This window comes from Equus caballus, chromosome 13, assembly GCF_041296265.1.
Source record: "Equus caballus isolate H_3958 breed thoroughbred chromosome 13, TB-T2T, whole genome shotgun sequence".
NCBI lineage: Eukaryota > Metazoa > Chordata > Mammalia > Perissodactyla > Equidae > Equus > Equus caballus.
This window is the reverse complement of record NC_091696.1, coordinates 1,156,493-1,169,805: the sequence shown is the minus strand read 5'-3', so window position 1 is coordinate 1,169,805 and position 13,313 is coordinate 1,156,493. Positions and strand designations below refer to the sequence as shown.

At 61.4% G+C, this 13,313-nt stretch overlaps 1 protein-coding gene across 2 annotated transcripts in view; it reads left to right on the top strand.

The window, feature by feature from the left end:
* Positions 1-3,136: 3,136 nt before the first annotated feature.
* INTS1 (integrator complex subunit 1) overlaps positions 3,137-13,313 on the top strand; it is a 35,729-nt gene continuing 25,552 nt past the window's right edge. Inside the window, exons 1-14 of one of the 2 annotated variants that reach the window (XM_023655103.2) lie at positions 3,137-3,509; positions 4,026-4,316; positions 6,636-6,832; positions 6,994-7,131; positions 7,360-7,519; positions 7,655-7,760; positions 7,893-8,079; positions 8,207-8,352; positions 8,447-8,588; positions 9,629-9,805; positions 10,391-10,499; positions 11,102-11,222; positions 11,701-11,778; positions 12,520-12,677. In XM_023655103.2, the coding sequence (XP_023510871.2) occupies positions 3,452-3,509; positions 4,026-4,316; positions 6,636-6,832; positions 6,994-7,131; positions 7,360-7,519; positions 7,655-7,760; positions 7,893-8,079; positions 8,207-8,352; positions 8,447-8,588; positions 9,629-9,805; positions 10,391-10,499; positions 11,102-11,222; positions 11,701-11,778; positions 12,520-12,677 (2,068 nt within the window). In that variant the 5' untranslated portion in view covers positions 3,137-3,451. Of the gene's footprint in view, positions 3,510-4,025; positions 4,317-6,635; positions 6,833-6,993; positions 7,132-7,359; positions 7,520-7,654; positions 7,762-7,887; positions 8,080-8,206; positions 8,353-8,446; positions 8,589-9,628; positions 9,806-10,390; positions 10,500-11,101; positions 11,223-11,700; positions 11,779-12,519; positions 12,678-13,313 lie in introns of both variants that reach the window. The other variant, XM_070231367.1, reaches the window with a different exon arrangement.

The window sequence follows — 13,313 nt, the reverse complement described above, 5'->3', positions numbered from 1 at the left end:
TTTAAATCTTAGTGACTTAAAGTAACAACCCTCCGGGCCAGCCCCGTGGCCGGTGGTTAAGTTCACGCGCTCTGCTTTGGCGGCCCAGGGTTTCTCCGGTTTGGATCCTAGGCGCAGACATGGCACTGCTCATCAGGCCATGCTGAGGCGGCGTCCCACATGTTACAACCAGAAGGGCCTACAACTGTGTACTGGGGGGCTTTGGGGAGAAGAAGAAGAAAATCAAGAGGAAGATTGGCAACAGATGTTAGCTCAGGGTCAATCTAAAAAAAAGAAAAACAAATAACACTCATCATTTGGCTCCTGAGTCTACAGCTTGGGCCTGGTGGGCAGGGCCAGGTGTCTCTGCTCCGGCTGCGTCAGGCGGAATGGCATCCAAGATGCCGCACTCACATGGCAGCCGAGTGGGCTGGGAGCTCAGCAGGAGCGGGGGCCTGGGCTCCTCTCCTCGTGGGCCTCTCCCTGGGACGGCTTGGGCTTCCACAGAGCATGGCAGCCAGGTTCCAAGAGCCACCGTTCCAAGAGACAGGAAGTGGAAGCTGCCAGTTCTTGAAGGCCTGAGCCCAGAAATGGGCACAGCGTCATGTCCGATGTGTCCTGGTGGCCAATCGCTCAGAGGCACCAGATTCAAATGGAGGTGGCGAGACCCCACCTCTGGACTTGAGGGGTCTCAGAGAATTTTTTCAGCCGTGTTTCAAAACCACACACCATCCAAATGGTAGCTATGTGATGTGAAGGAAACGTTAACCAGCTGGTTTGTAATCATTTCACAATGTATATCAAAACACCCCATTAAATACGTACAATTTTTATTTGTCAAGTATATGTCAGTAAAACTGGAAAAAAATAAAATAATTTTTTCCACCTAAAAAAACCCCACTGCATATATCATCCATGCATCCACTCTTTTTTCAATAACAGCTTTACAGAGCTGAAACTCACAAACCATAAATTTCATACTTTTAAAGTGTACGATTCAGTGGCTTTTCATATATTCACAGAGCTGTGCGTCCATCACCAGCCTCAATTTCCAGAACATTTTCATCACCCCAAAAGAAACCCCGTACCTGTCAAGCAGTCACCTCCCCACTTCTCCCTCCCTGCTTGTCCCCTGGCCACCATTCATCTGCTTTCTGTCTCTATGGGTTTGCCTATTCTGGGTTTTTCACATAAATGGAACCTACAAAATCTAGTCTTTTGTGACTGCCTTATTTCACTGACCATCATGATTTCAGAGCCCACCCATGTTGTGCCGTGTGTCAGTGCTCCACTCTTTTTTGTGGCTGAACCATATTCCACTGTGTGGAGGAAATATCCTATTTGTTCATCCATGCATCTGTTGACCGACACTTGTCTCCACCTTTGGGTAAGTGTGAATATTTGCATATAGGTTATTGATTTGAGCACCACCTTTTAACTCTCTTGGGTCTACACCTAGGGGTGGGATTGCAGGGTCCTGGGGTAACTGTGTTTAAACATATGATGAACAGCCACAGTGTTTTCCATAGCGGCTGCAGCTCCCCCCCAGCCCCACATCGTTGCCAGCACTTGTTATTGTCTGTCTGAGTGGGGAGAATTGGTCCCCCAACCACCTCAGGTGCTCAGTCAGCAAATCCTCTCTGAGTCCCACTCCGTGCCCACCTGGAGACCCTGTTTGTCCTCGAAGAGCTCGCCATGGACAGCCCAGCCCCAGGGTCCTGCGTTCCCTAGTGGGCCAGGGGACAGGAACACACCCTAAGAGCCAGGCCCTTTTGTGCCCTGAGCTCTTGGACCTCAGTGGCTGGAAGACAGTGCAGCCACTTGCCCTTCGAGTGTCATGCCCACCTGCTGGGCCCGGCACCAGGAACGGGGCCCTCAGTTCCCCTTTCCCAGCCCACAAAAGACGGGCGCCCCTGCTGGTTGGGGCAGGACGGCAGGGCAGCATCTACAGGCTCCGGGCAGGGTCTGAGCCTGGCTGCTGGACAGAGCCACCCAGGTGCCATCAGCAGACGGCTGCTTCCCTCTGCTCTGAGGGGGTGGGCGGCCTCCACCCCTGGGGACCGGCTGGAGTCAGGCCGGTCCCTCCTGCTCCAATGCTGGCCCTGCCCACCACCACCTCCTGGGGTCCCTTCCAGCCCCTGCTGAAAAGCCTCAAAATGCGTTTATCCGGGAATAGACAAGATGATTGGAATTCAGACCACGAGTGCTATTGCGAACCATAGGCAACTGTGGGGAACACAGGAGGAGCCGCTTTTATAGAAAAAGGGGGAGAGGGCGGGGCTGTGCTAAAGGAAAGCCCATTGGAGGAAAGTAGCAGTTCAGGGCGGCAATGGCTTCTCATTGGCTGAGCTGCGGCATTTCTCATTGGCTGAGCTGCGGCATTTCTCATTGGCTGAGCTGTGGCATTTCTCATTGGCTGAGCTGCGGCATTTCTCATTGGCTGAACTGTGGGGCTTCTCATTGACTGAGCTGCAGTGTTTCTCATTGGATGGGCTCTGGCATTTCTCATTGGCTGAGGTGTGGGGTTTCTCATTGGCTGGGCTGCAGCGTTTCTCATTGGCTGGGCTTTGGTATTTGTCATTGGCTGAGCTGTAGCATCGGTGTTTCTCATTGGCTGGGCTCTGGCATTTCTCATTGGCTGAGCTGTAGCATTGGCATTTCTCATTGGCTGGGCCGTTGCCGTGTGGGAGAGAAATCTCCCTTCCTAGTAAAGTAGCTGCACTTCCTGTGGAGATGCAATCCCTGCCTCTTCCTGTTGGTCTAAGTGACCATGTGTGATGGGGGGGGAGAGCTCCCCTACAGGCCTTCCCGACTCCAGTTTAGTTGAGGTTTCTTTTATTAATTTCCATCCCCTGCTCCTGGGGACCCCAGAACCTGCCCTCTGACCCGTAGATGGAGAGCGGGACTCTGAAAGTCCAGCACTATGGGATGGGAATCCCGATGCTACCCCTCCTAGCTGGCGCGTCACCAGAGAACCTCAGCTTCACCCCCAGACAGAGAGGGTGACACAGCCCGCCTCTCCCGCCATCGTTGTATCAAAATACAACGAGGCCCCGCGGCCTCCCGCCGCCAGAGAGCGCTGCAGGCACGGCGCAGGCGCTGCGGGGCCCTCTCGCCTCGCCGCCCGTCCTCCTCCCACCCACGCTATTTTGCTTCCGGTTCTTCCGGAAGTCGCGGCGCCGAGGGCGGTGCGGTGGGCTTCCGGTTCCGGGGCGCCCGTGGCTACTGCTGGGCTCCAGGTGCGGTGGGCGGGAGGCGTCTGGGCTGCGGCTGCGGGCGACACCGACCCTCCGCGGCGCATCCGAGACGGGGCCCCCGCGGCCCCCCGCAGTCGCTCCGCCCTGCGGGGCCGTTCTGCCTCGAGCCCCCTGCCCCGAGCAGCCGAGGGCGAATGAATGAGCGAGCGCCCCGGCGCCGGCCTTCCCACGGGTGACGCGTCGGCGGCGAGGAGCGGCGCGGGCCCGGGACGAGCATGAACCGGGCCAAGCCCACCGCCGTGCGCCGGCCCAGCGCGGCGGCCAAGCCCTCAGGTGCGCACGGGCAGCGGGGCGGCTTCGCGGGCCTCCCGGCCAGGCCAGCGCTGCTCCGGGAGTCGGGTCTGGACCAGCTGCCCTCGGTCCTGGGCGGCCCCAGGGGAGGCGGGACCGCGCGCCTGCCTCCGGGACGCGGCATCTCGGCCCAGGCCGGGCCGGCAGGCAGTGGACGGTAGCGAAGGCGTTCCCGGGGGGCGGCGGGGGACGTGGACCGGCCTCGGAGCCGGGCTCTGCCGCTGGCCGGCTGGTGGCCTGGGGTTCGTGACTTAATCTCGTCTGTAAAGCGGGAGTAGCGCTGCCTGTGTTAGATCTACTCGGATTGGGGGAGCCGGCGCATGGATGTCCGAGGGGGCTGGTGTGCAGTGAGCTCTGCTGCGGCCCCGCCGGGAGGCTCGTTTCTTGCTTCCCCACGGCCTCTGAAACAGACGGAGATTGAAGTGAGTCTCCGACATCCTTTCCGTCTCGGTGGACGCTGTGTGACCGTGCACGTCTCTCCACCTCCCTTGTCTGCAGGGCATCCTCCGCCAGGAGACTTCATTGCTCTGGGCTCAAAGGGTCAGGCCAGTGAGTCGAAGACGGGCTCCACCCTGCTGAAGCCGGCCCCCTCCGGCCTGCCTTCGGAGCGCAAGCGGGATGCTGCGGCCGCTTTGGCCGGTGCCTCTGCCCTGACAGGCCTCACCAAGCGTCCCAAACTCTCCTCCACGCCCCCTCTGAGTGCCCTGGGGCGCCTGGCTGAGGCCGCAGTGGCAGAAAAGCGCGCTATCTCTCCCTCAATTAAAGAACCGTCTGTGGTCCCGATTGAAGGTAAAGTCGGTCCCTGGACTTCCCGGAGGACATCACCCTCTGACACTTTGTCAGTCCACTAGGGCTTGGGTCAGGGCCCCTTGCGGTCAGCACCGGGGGTGCAGCGTAGGTTCTTTGCAGAGGGGCGAGCGGAGTGTTCTGAGAGTCTCTTCTCCGGGGGCCTGGCACCCAGGTACCTTTACCCCGAGGTGCTTCCGAGTTCCGTGATGGGGGCAGGGGCGGGGGGTACTAATGTGACCCAGGGAAGATGGCAAGGGTGGGTCTGGGCCCACGTGTGCTAGTGCCACGTCTGCAGCAGGAGGAAGTGTTGACGCTGGGCGAGTTCCTCCAGGGCGCCCTGGTGGCCTTCACTTTGAGGGTGGAATGAGCCGGCGCGTGGGCTTCTCATCAGTCCCGCAGACAAAGCTTGTGCCCGCGCTCCCTAGTCTGGGTCTGCTCCTTCGTTCCGTTGCTCGGGTGACGTCTTTGTGGATCGCCTCCGTTGTGATGGGCTCTGTTCTGAGCGCTGGGGAGGAACAGCAACCGTGAAGCCCAGATCCTCGTTCCCACGGGCCGTGTGCTCTGGCGAGTTCCTCTCTCTGCCTGGGACGAGGAGCTCGGCACTCGTTCATCCTTTCTCTCCAGTTACTGAAGACGAAGAGTTTACCTGCCTCGTTTTTTTTCAGCCGGAAAGATAACATAATAACCTTAAACATATGATGTTTTCATAATCCCATTGTGTGTGTCAAAGCGTTCGATTCCGCGTGCGTGTGAGGTTGCCCCCGCTGTGCTGCATCACCTTCCCGTTCGTTGTTTCTCGTGGCTGCACGATGTCCCGTAGAGCAAATCTGTTAACATCCAAGCGTCCGGATGTGGAGCACTTAGGTACCCACGTGGCGGCCGGGAGCGAGAAGGCTCGTCAGGGAACTGTGATATGAAGTCAGGCTTTGGAGGATGGTTGCGACTGTGACAGACAGGCGAGGGTGTTGGATTAGAAAGCGCTAAGCTGGAGCCCATGTCCTGAGCATGGCGCTGTGCTCAGGGAACAGGCGAGGTCTGTGCAGCCCACAGCGTGAGACGGGCTGGCGGTGGGGAAGATGCTCGTGCCTCATAGGCAGTGGCGAGCCTGGGGGCGTACGGAGCAAGGACGCAGCTGGAGCCGAGCTGCGGGAGATGAGTCGGGTGGCAGCTGCCTCAGACCTGCAGTTTGGGGGCCCTCACCTGGCGGCCAGTGTGCTGACGACTGGAGTGCTTCCGGGGCTGAGGTCCCGGCTCGGGCTCGACCTTCTCAGTTACGAGCTGTGCTTTATTTGTTTAGTATCATTTCCTGTAAAAAGTGGCTGAGAACTAAACAAGGTACCACTGTGAAAAGCACAGTCTGGACGATAAAGTACAAGTATTTTTAGCGAAACAGAAAAGGCTGAGTTCAGCTCTTTCTGGTGTCTGGCATCTGGACTCTCTTTAAAGTGGACCTTGGGTCATTCCAGTCCCTCCATCCTGCCAGTTTGTCTTTGGTTCCTGGCGCCCAGAAAGCATTCAGAGCATCTCATTGAGTCCCGTATCCTTGATGCAGTTAGGTCAGTAACAACACCTCTCTCTGTACGTTTGGAAGTTTAAAAATGCGATCCTGAAAATCCTTTGGTGAAAGAAGAGATCAAGATGAAAACTGGAGACGTAGACCTGAGCATGTGACGTGGAGACAAGTGACGTGGCCGAGCGCTTGAGAGGAACGTTCGGGGGAGCCAGTGCCAGCGGGTGGGCAAGCTGAGGTCCCGCTGAGGGAGGGACAGCGGATGGGAGAAACCCACGGAGTGGAGGGAGAGGTGCTGACGGGCAGACGTGGACACTAGCGGGAGGGCCAGCACCCACGCTTGGTCGTTTGCAAAGACCATTAAAGCCAAAGCTCCTGGGCGGTAGATGGGAAAAGGAGCGAAGGCCCGGCCGCGGAGTGGGGAAGAGACGGCCGGAGAGGCGGTGCTGTTGAAGGGAGAAGTGTGAGGCAGGGCGGCGTCGTGCCGGCTCGTTTGAAAATTTAGGGAAACTCACCAGCCTGTAGGAAGATAAACGTGCTGCTGTGGGACCGCACTCCTCAGGGTAGCTGTGTGGGTTCAGCAGAGAGGTCTGGGGTGACTGGCTCCCGTGTGCGGCCGGCAATACGTGCTGCTTCTGCTCCCTGTTTTGCTGTCCTCCTCGGAGCCTGGTTAGCTGCATGTGGCGCAGCCCTCAGCCTTGCTTGCTGGCTTTCTGACAGCTTGCTAGCTTGTCCCCTGGCTTTGAGGGGGACCCCAATAGGCGGTCTTGTGGCTGCCCACTCTGACGGGGTGCTACCTCCACCCACAGTTCCCCCCACAGTGCTGCTGGACGAGATCGAGGCTGCGGAGCTGGAGGGCAATGACGACAGGATCGAGGGCGTGCTGTGCGGGGCTGCAAAGCAGCTGAAGGTCACCCGGGCCAAGCCGGACAGCATCCTGTACCTGAGCCTCATGTACTTGGCCAAAATCAAGCCAAACATCTTCGCCACGGAGGGTGTCATCGAGGTGAGGCCTGGGCGTCCCCTTCCTTCATCCCGGGAAGGGGTGGGCAGAGGGGGGTGGCCTTCGTCGCTGTGTCTCTTCTCCTTCCCTGGTGGCCTCCCTGGAAGCACATCTGCCCTATGCATGGGGTTGGGCTTCCCCTGGCCATGTGCGCTGTCCTGTAGGCTCTGTGCAGCCTCCTGCGGCGGGACGCCTCCATCAACTTCAAGGCCAAGGGGAACAGCCTCGTGTCCGTTCTGGCTTGTAACCTGCTGATGGCCGCATACGAGGAGGATGAGAACTGGCCCGAGATCTTCGTCAAGGTGAGTCCACCTCTCCTGGGAGGCTCAGTGAGGTTACTGCTTTGGGTTGAATGCAGGAGGGGGGATCTCCTGGACCCCCAGAAGGAAAAAGAGGCAAACGGTGTGTTCTCTGTGCATCTGGTGGCCCTGGGGAGGTCTGGGGAAGCCCTGTCTTGGTCCTGCCGTGACCCGGCCGGGGAGCAGGCCCACAGAGAACAGGCAGAAGGGGCCAGCTTCTGTCACATGCAGGTGTACATCGAGGACTCCCTGGGGGAGCGGATCTGGGTGGACAGCCCACACTGCAAGACATTCGTGGACAACGTCCAGACAGCCTTTAACACCAAGATGCCCCCCAAGAGCATGCTCTTGCAGGGGGAGGCGGGGCGCAGTGGAGGGGATCTCAGTGCTGGTAAGGATGCCAGGCAGCCGGACTGGGGAGAGGACGGGGTTTCCACATGCGGGGAGGGCTGCGGTCATTGCTCCCTCCGTGGGGCCCAGCAGAGGGGGAGCGGGTGCTTGTGACTGTGAGGCACTTGATTTGCAGGGAACAGCCCTCACCCTGCCCTCACTGAGGAGGAGGACAGCCAGACAGAGCTCCTGATCGCCGAGGAGAAGCTCAGCCCCGAGCAGGAGGGCCAGCTCATGCCCAGGTAGGCGTGCCGCGCCGCCCCAGTGAACCCAGGCCTCCCGGATGCGCGGGCCCCTGCGTGTGGCGGAGGCGGCAGGTGGGCCCCACGGGGAGAGCCTGCCTTCCTCCTCCCCTCCTCCCCCCTCTGGCCTAGGTATGATGACCTCACAGAGAGCGTGGAGGAGTACGTTCTCGACATGCTCCGGGACCAGCTCAACCGGCGCCAGCCCATCGATAACGTCTCTCGGAACCTCTTGCGGCTGCTCACCTCCACCTCTGGGTATAAAGAGGTGCGACTGATGACGGTGCAGAAGCTAGAGATGTGGCTGCAGAACCCCAAGGTGAGCACAGGGAGGTGCTGCACCCTGCACTGCACGCAGGGTCGGTCACCCTGCTGGGTCCTGTGGTGCCCACGCCCCGTCGGCCCGAGGCTGAGGTTGATGGCACCTTCCTTGGCCTTCCGCCCAGCTGACCCGGCCAGCCCAGGACCTGCTGATGTCCGTGTGCATGAACTGCAACACGCACGCCTCCGAGGACATGGATGTCATTTCCCACCTGATCAAAATCCGCCTCAAGCCCAAAGTTCTCCTCAACCACTACATGCTCTGCGTCAGGTCCGGCCGGGCGGGGAGGGAGGCGGGTGGGAGCGCAGCCTCGGTGGGCGGCCCTGGCCCACACAGGCGCCCCGTCTGCTCGGCTCGTGTCCAGGGAACTGCTGAATGCGCACAAGGACAACCTGGGCACCACCATCAAGTTCGTGATTTTCAACGAGCTCTCCAACGCGCGGAACCCAAACAACATGCAGACGCTCTACACCGTGCTGCAGCACAGCCCGGAGCTGGCGCCAAAGGTGGGCCTGCGGCGGGGCGGGGCGGGGCTCACTGGCGCCTGCTGCAGCCGCTCTCTGGGCTGGAGGGCAGGCCCTGGGCTCAGGGCGGGGAGGGGTGCGTGGTGTCGTCCGTGGTGCCCGTGTTGAGGTGAAGTGGGTAGTGTGGTGCTGAGCTGTGTGGAGAAGGCTCTGGAAGCGGCCAGTAGGGACTGTGCCCGTGAGCTGTTGTAGCACTTGAGTTTGTTTTCCGGTCAGTGCATAGTGGGCGCAGTCACGACTCGTGACCATTTTCTTGGAAACGCAACCCAGAATTGTCAGGAGTTGAAGTGCTGAGCCTTGAGACAGGCTCTGGCTTCCAGGCTGAGGCTGCTCTGGCCGTTCTGAGCTGTGGGCCTTCTCAGACAAGCGGGCGTGCCCGTGGCCCCCGGTGTGGGCCCAGCTCTGGGCCCCCGGATTCAGGGTCCCTTCTGAAGAGGGAGCTGAGAGCAGCACTCCTGTTGTCGTTAACACGAGCTGGGCTCTGAAGCCGTTAGTTGCACATGAAACCCCAGGGAGACGCGATGCGGTTCCCGCGGTCAGCCCCCTGGCGTTTGAGGAAGGGGGTTGCGGGTTGGCGGTCTGGTTTGGGGTGGGGTGGGCGAGCCCGCACCTTCATCCCCCGGGGCTCGGCTGCCTGGAGTTTAGCAGCGTGCACGCCCTCACCCGCAGCCAGCCTCTGTTCATTACCCTGTCCCCTCGTTTATCGAGGACTGGTGCCCCACGAGCCAGCTGCCAGCAGAGTTAAACAAGGCCCGTCCCCCGCTGTCAGAGCCCGGCCGTGGAGAGGGCAGGCTCCCCCACCACCTGGGAGCGGGTCAGTCTGTGAGTCGTGCTGCAGGACGCTCGTGTGCTAACGTGCCTGCCGTGCTTCAGGAGAGCAGGCGGTGGGACCTCTTCCTGGGTGGCCCAGGGAAAGCTGCCTCTGGGGCCGAGCGAGGCCCTGACGGTGGGCGTGTGACGGGACGGAAGCCGGTGGAGAGCGGCCTGGTCCCAGCAGCTCCCCGTGTGGTCTCTCCGCCCAGTTCCTGGCCATGGTGTTCCAGGACCTGCTGACCAACAAGGACGACTACCTGCGGGCCTCACGGGCCCTGCTCCGGGAGATCATCAAACAGACCAAGCACGAGATCAACTTTCAGGCCTTCTGCCTCGGGCTCATGCAGGAGCGCAAGGAGCCCCAGTACCTGGACATGGAGTTCAAGGTGCCTCACCGCCCCTCCCTGAGTGCGTGGGCCTGAGTGGTTGGCGCCCCGTGTGTGTGACGGCCATCCCAGGGGCGGCGTAGGCCCTATCCTGCACGAGGACCGAGGAGGGGTGCCCGAGTGCCCCCAGGGTGTGGAGTCTGTGGTGCCGGGGACTGAGGGTTCCGGGGAGGCAGGGCCACCCAGCGTGTGCGTGGAGGGGCGGGCAGGCGGTCTGCTCTGGGAAATTCAGGGTTTGTGAGGGTGCAGAAGGAGATGAGGCCGAGAAGGAGGGTGGGGCGGGTTGAGGAAGATCTCGAGTGCCACGCAGCTGAGTTGGCAGACAGCCCAGGGTGGTGGTCCACTTCTCAGGAGGGTGGGCCTTGTCCAGCTCTCTTGGCTGACCCTCCTTCCTGTGGCTCGACCCAGCCTTGCTGCCAGCTGCCTCTTGGGGTCAAGATCTCCTCCTGCCCGGCCCTCTCCTGGCTCGGTGGTCCCGGGGCGTCCTCCTGTCCCAGCTGCTTGTGTGCTGAGAGGCCTGAGCGAGGCCCCTCGGGTGCAGGCCCCTCCAGAGCACAAACCCTGCTGTGCTGGCTGTGCTTGCAGGAGCGCTTCGTGGTGCACATCACGGACGTGCTGGCCGTGTCCATGATGCTGGGCATCACGGCCCAGGTGAAGGAGGCCGGCATCGCCTGGGACAAAGGAGAGAAGAAGAGTAAGAAGCGGAGCAGCCTGGAGTCTGCGCGGGTCCAGGCCTAGCGGCAGTGGGCGCTCCCCTGGCCCCAGCAGAGGGCGGGCAAGGGTGGTCCTTCAGCACGGCCAGAGGCGCCGGGAGCTTCTGGGGGCTGCCGTTGCCTCTTCTGCCCGTTTGGGCTGAGAACGCCAGCTCCAGGCCCAGGGCCCGTTCTCTGCTTGAGTCATTTGCTCCTTTGCGTTCTGGTGCCCATCATGGGGCGTTTCAGGCTGTGGCCTTTCAGCCAAGGGACGGGTGTGTTTAGACCAGCCTGTTTCGGGTCATTTCGAATCCTGCTGGAAGGTCAGGCCGCAGAGACACTTTAAGCAACTGGCTGGAGTAAAGTCACTTGGGCTTTGAGGGTGTCGGCACCCTGGCTCTCCTGGGCCTGCGTGAGGGTGAGCAGCGTGTCGTTCCAGCTACATAGGCGTGCCCCGTGTCCTGTGCGTGTCCCTCTGTCATTATAGGTGGGCAGGAGTGGGGGTGCTCTGAGGGCTTCCCTCCCTGTGCCAGCCTTGAGCTCCACCCCGAGGGCCCCTCAGGCTCCCGTGCGGCCTGCCGGTGACCCTGCTTGTCCCTTGCAGACCTGGAGGTGCTCCGCTCTTTCCAGAACCAGATCGCTGCCATCCAGCGGGACGCCGTGTGGTGGCTCCACACCGTTGTGCCCTCCATCAGCAAGCTCGCCCCCAAGGACTACGTGCACTGGTACGGGCCCTGCTGTCCTGCTGCTCACATGGCTCTCTACTTCCCTGGGGTGACTTGGGACAAGTGGCAGGGCTTGCCTGACAGCAGCCTGTCCCCCTAGAGGGGGTCACCGGCTGACGCCAGCATCTTAGGACCCAGAGGTGCAGTGGGCAGCGGTTCCCCATCCTGCGTGACAGAGGGTCAGCTTGCGTGACATCAGCGTTTCAGACAGAGCCTCCCCTCTGGGGGCAGATGGGGTCTCGTCGGGCTGGGCCGGGCTTTGTAAACACTGCTCCGTCACTGCCAGCCCCCAGCTCTCATTGAGGGCTTGCCGGAGGCTCTCCAGAAGGTGCCCCGGGGAGCCTCGGAGCTTAGGCACGAGGCAGTCCCTCCAAGCACACGGCTTGCAGCCTGGGGGGGACATGCTCTGTCTTGGAGCTAACGGAGTAGAGAGGGCCCCCGGGACCCCACGCCCTGACGTCCTCTCTGCCTCCCGCAGCCTCCACAAGGTGCTCTTCACGGAGCAGCCGGAGACCTACTACAAGTGGGACAACTGGCCACCCGAGAGTGACCGCAAGTGAGCACACCTGGCGTCCAGGGGTCGTCTGCTCCCGTAGGGCCTGGCTCCTGTGCCTGGGGCAGGGGTCGTCTGCTCCTGCAGGGACCGGTCAAGTCTGGGGCCTGCTGGAGCCCGCCCAGCACCTCTGTCTGGTCTCCATGGTCACCGTCCCCATCCACCCGTGAACCCTGGGTGCCTTCTTTGCGTGTGTGCAGTGTCTTTGCCACGTCACCTCCACACCCAGGGTTCACTAGCTGTCTGCCCACTCGTGCTTCCAGGCTGTGGTGTACACACGTCCTTCCCTCCTCGGCCTGTGTCGTGCCCTGTCTCCCCGAGCCCAGGGTCGCCCTGCCCCATGCATTCTGAAGGCTTGCTCCCACTGACCCACCTTTGGGTGCCTGCTCCCGGTCCAGCTTGCTCATCTTGTACCCACCTGAGCTCTTTGCCCTTTCACGTCACAGTTGGGTGGGCTGGGACTGGCTTGTCTGCCCCCTGGCTCTGAGGCCCCTGAGGCCCAGGTGCCTTCTCACGTTCCTCCTTGGGATGGCTGAGCCTTGTCCACAGAGGCATCAGGAGCAAGTGGCTGTGGGAGGGGGCAGCTGGCATCCTCCTGTCCAGATGAGACTTGGACCCGGGGCTTTCCCTGTACTCGGGAGTTGGATGGTCCCCACCTCCAGCCTGTGGCCCTTGGTGCAGCAAGTCACCTGCTGGCTTGGGGTTGGCCCCCCTGAGCCCAGCCTCTCTCTGCTCTGCTCACAGCTTCTTCCTCCGCCTGTGCTCGGAGGTGCCCATCCTGGAGGACACGCTGATGCGCATCCTGGTCATTGGGCTGTCCCGGGAGCTCCCGCTCGGCCCCGCAGACGCCATGGAACTTGCTGACCACCTGGTGAAGCGAGCTGCGGCTGTGCAGGCGGATGGTAAGGGTCCCTTGGGGCTGGGTCCTGGCCCCCTGTAGGGGTCAGCCTGCCCCTGCTGGGCTTTGCCCCCCTCCCCCCTTGCAGAAGCCGTCTGGGTACTGGCACATGCCCTCCAGCCTGCCTCTGCTTGGGTGGGCCTGCCTCTCGTGTTCCAGCTGGTTTCAGCTCACCTTGCGGCCCCTCCTTGCTGTGCCTGACTGGTCTGGGGCATTGGGAGCTGGGCAGCGTGTGGCTTTGGCTGTGGTTTAGTCCTTGCCCTGCTCTGGACTTCACCCTGGGATGTGTGTACGTTCTCAGGGGCTGAACCATGTCAGGCGTTCCTGTCTGCCTCCTCTTCAAGGGCCACTGCAGTGATGCTGCACAGAGCGGCCGTGCTTTTGAACTTGCACGTCTCCTGCTGCCAGTGGGCCAGCGTCTGACCCCTCAGTGTGGTGGGCGAGGCCCCCATGGTCAGCGCTTGCTGTCTCCCACGCTCCTCCCACCCTGGCCATGCCAGGGCCTCTGCTCCAGACACGCTGTGCGTCCTCCCATTGCTGCTCTTCCCTGGGCCCCGCTGTGCTGCTCTCCCTGGGTCTTGCTTGTTCTGAAACCCCATTCAAGTGCCATGAAGTGAGGACTTGCCTCAGTTTCTGGAGG